This window comes from Pecten maximus, unplaced genomic scaffold (genome assembly GCF_902652985.1).
Source record: "Pecten maximus unplaced genomic scaffold, xPecMax1.1, whole genome shotgun sequence".
Classification (NCBI taxonomy): Eukaryota; Metazoa; Mollusca; class Bivalvia; order Pectinida; family Pectinidae; genus Pecten; species Pecten maximus.
Window position 1 is genome coordinate 11887 of NW_022980104.1, and position 2809 is coordinate 14695.

The 2809-nt window shown below is 39.1% G+C and overlaps 1 protein-coding gene across 1 annotated transcript; it reads right to left on the reverse strand.

The window, feature by feature from the left end:
* Nucleotides 1–586: 586 nt before the first annotated feature.
* Nucleotides 587–2308, reverse strand: LOC117319408 (piggyBac transposable element-derived protein 4-like). Its single transcript, XM_033874221.1, has one exon. The coding sequence runs from the start codon at nt 2306–2308 to the stop codon at nt 587–589; it is 1722 nt and encodes a 573-aa protein (XP_033730112.1).
* Nucleotides 2309–2809: the final 501 nt, after the last annotated feature.

A 2809-nucleotide genomic window follows, 5' to 3' on the forward strand; every position in this document is an offset into this window, starting at 1 on the left:
AATGGCAGTTTTTGAGAAATTAAGCTTTGTTTTGAATAATTTTTCTAAACCTAATTTTGAAAGTGAAATAGTTGTTTTAGACATTTTTGGTAAGGTACAATTATGTTAAGAATTTCTTAGATTTTAATTATGTGCTCTTTTCTTCATAAAACCAACAATAAATAATCATGAAATCAGCTGTATACGAACAGAATAGACAAATTTCAAAATATTTTGGCAATGTAATTTATAATTCAATGAATTCCTGTACATGAAATGATTTAATGTTAACTCCAAAATGAAACAGATTGGATATCCAAATTTTTGAACAGTTCAGGCTTTAGCCTATATCCGATGTCGCGAAAAGAATGTGTCTCTGAATATGTTACTTCAAACACAGAACTGATTATGGCACCCATCTTTACAGAGGTGGACACCACACACTACACATCCATAAACAGTTTAAAATTCAATGAAATAATGCACATGAAATGATTAAACATTAAATTCCAAATGAAACAAACTGAATCAATAGTTCAGGCTTAAGCGCTTGCCTATATCCAATGTTGCGACAAAGTGTTTCTGAATTTGAAATGTTACTGAAATGTTACTGAACATGGAACTGATTGTGGCACCCATCTTTACAGAGGTGGACACCACACACTACACATCCATAAACAGTTTCTTTTCTTTGCTTGTGGGCAGTAAGATGAAAACGACATCTGCGTTTAGGGCCAGGAAGACGGGAATTTATGTGACCACCTACATTTTCTTGCAGGACAATGCCTGGGTTATCCATTTGTTGAGATTGGCGTTTGCGGGTTGTGTAACCACCTATCAGGTCCCTGACCAACTCATTCTTAAAGTCAAGGTGGCGATATCTTTTCCTTTTGGTCTGACGCTTTGACACCATTTTGTAGACAATAAACGAGTTGACAATAGCACAATTGACCAAGAACCAAAAGATATATCGCCACCATCTCTTTGATGCCCGGCCAACATCATACGCCATTCTCAACTGGTCTTGCCGGTCAACACCACCCATGTATTTATTGTAAGAATACACAGTCAGAGGCTGTGGAAGATCCAGGACATTTGCACCAACTCGACGCGCTGCCCTAACTTCCCCTTCAGGATCACTGAGGGTAGACAAGTTGAAGACAGGCTTTTTGTCCTTCCAAACTGTGGCTACCAAATTTGACTCGCCCTTTTGCAAAACTTTGTATTCCCCCCTGTTCATTTTTCCCGGTTTCTTAAATTCTTTTGGAAACCCAGAACGATTAGAACGACAAGTACCACATGCATATATGCCATGATCATGTAAATCCTCCAATAATTTCACTCCAGTGAAATAATTGTCAAAGTAGACATGGTGATTGTGGTAATGTATGTCATCACATAAGCTTGTGACTACATTATATCCAAGGCCATGTTCCACACCACCCTCTTTTTTCCCCAAATATATCTGAAAGCGAGAGAGGTAAGCAGTTTCAGCATCACACCGCATCCAAATCTTAATACCGCACTTGATGGGTTTAGCGGGCATGTATTGACGAAATGACAATCGACCAGTGTACTTCACCATGGCTTCATCCACAGAAATATTACATGAATGTCTGTATCTGTCCAGAAAAGTTTTTGAGACATGATCAATTGTCTCTCTGACTTTATACAATTTGTCATAATTTTCATGACCACGAACTGGTTCATTTTCCCTGTCTGATACATGAAAATACTGTGAAAGTTTTTGGAATCTATTGCATGGCATGACATTTTTTACTCCAATATTTCCTAGGTAATCGTCACTTGACCAATACATGTCCGTTTCTGGCATATATTGTATACCCATCAGTACGTTTATGCCGATAAACGCTTTTATTTCGGCCGAATTGGTGTCCGGCCATTTTGGGTCACCTCTATTTTCGGTTTCTAAACGCCAGCGAGCGTAGTTGTTTGTGTGCCTAGCGATGGCAGAAAACTGATTTTCATTGAAGAATATATGGAAATAGTCAATGGGACTTGCAGAATTAACATCGAAGTTTTCTGGTAGTATAGGTCCCGTTTCCCTAACAAAAGCATTAACAGTGATGGGGGAAAAATCTCGCGACCATTCAGGATCGTCAACATTAGGCCTACCTAATGGCGGCAGTACATTAGTACCTGGTCGCGGTTCATCTTCATTCTCTGACTCATCGTCAGTTGACAGTTCGTTAAGAACATCGTTTAAGTCAATATCAGACTCGATGTCTTCGGGCCCGAAACCATCAAATTCTAAATCCTCATCATCGTCCTCAAATATGTCCCGCAATATTGTAGCGACAGACGCCATTACCCCGGTTGTTGTGACACTTTTCTACACTCATGACTCACACTTTCTAGGTTAATTTATTCAAAAACTTTTGTATGAATGACGTGTACAAATCTGATTGGTCGATGCATTGATATCTTCTTAAAATAGTATCAGGGATTTCCAGATAGGTGTCGCTCTCAATCACGGGATTTTCCATGTCTAAGTTTACCGAACCGGCATGGCGTCGAGAGGCGCTTACATTGAGATAACGTAGAGGCGTCGAGAAGCGCTTACATGGAGATAATGCAGAGGCGTCGAGAAGCGCTTACATGTGGCAAGGGGTAAAGGCGTCCAGAGGCGCTTACATGTGGCAAAGGGTTAATTATATGTCGGTATTTAGTTTCATTTCCTGATAATTACTGCATATAATTCACCAAAAATATGGTAATTAGTTACCTCGTAAAATTTTAATCGTTGTATATCTTTTTGCAATCGTTCCACACCTTTAAATAATTAGATGACGCGTTCCTCATTTTATAT

What these genes read in the sequence shown, in the direction of transcription:
- LOC117319408 (XM_033874221.1), bottom strand. Translation starts at nt 2,308, where the DNA reads ATGGCGTCTGTCGCTACAATATTGCGGGACATATTTGAGGACGATGAT.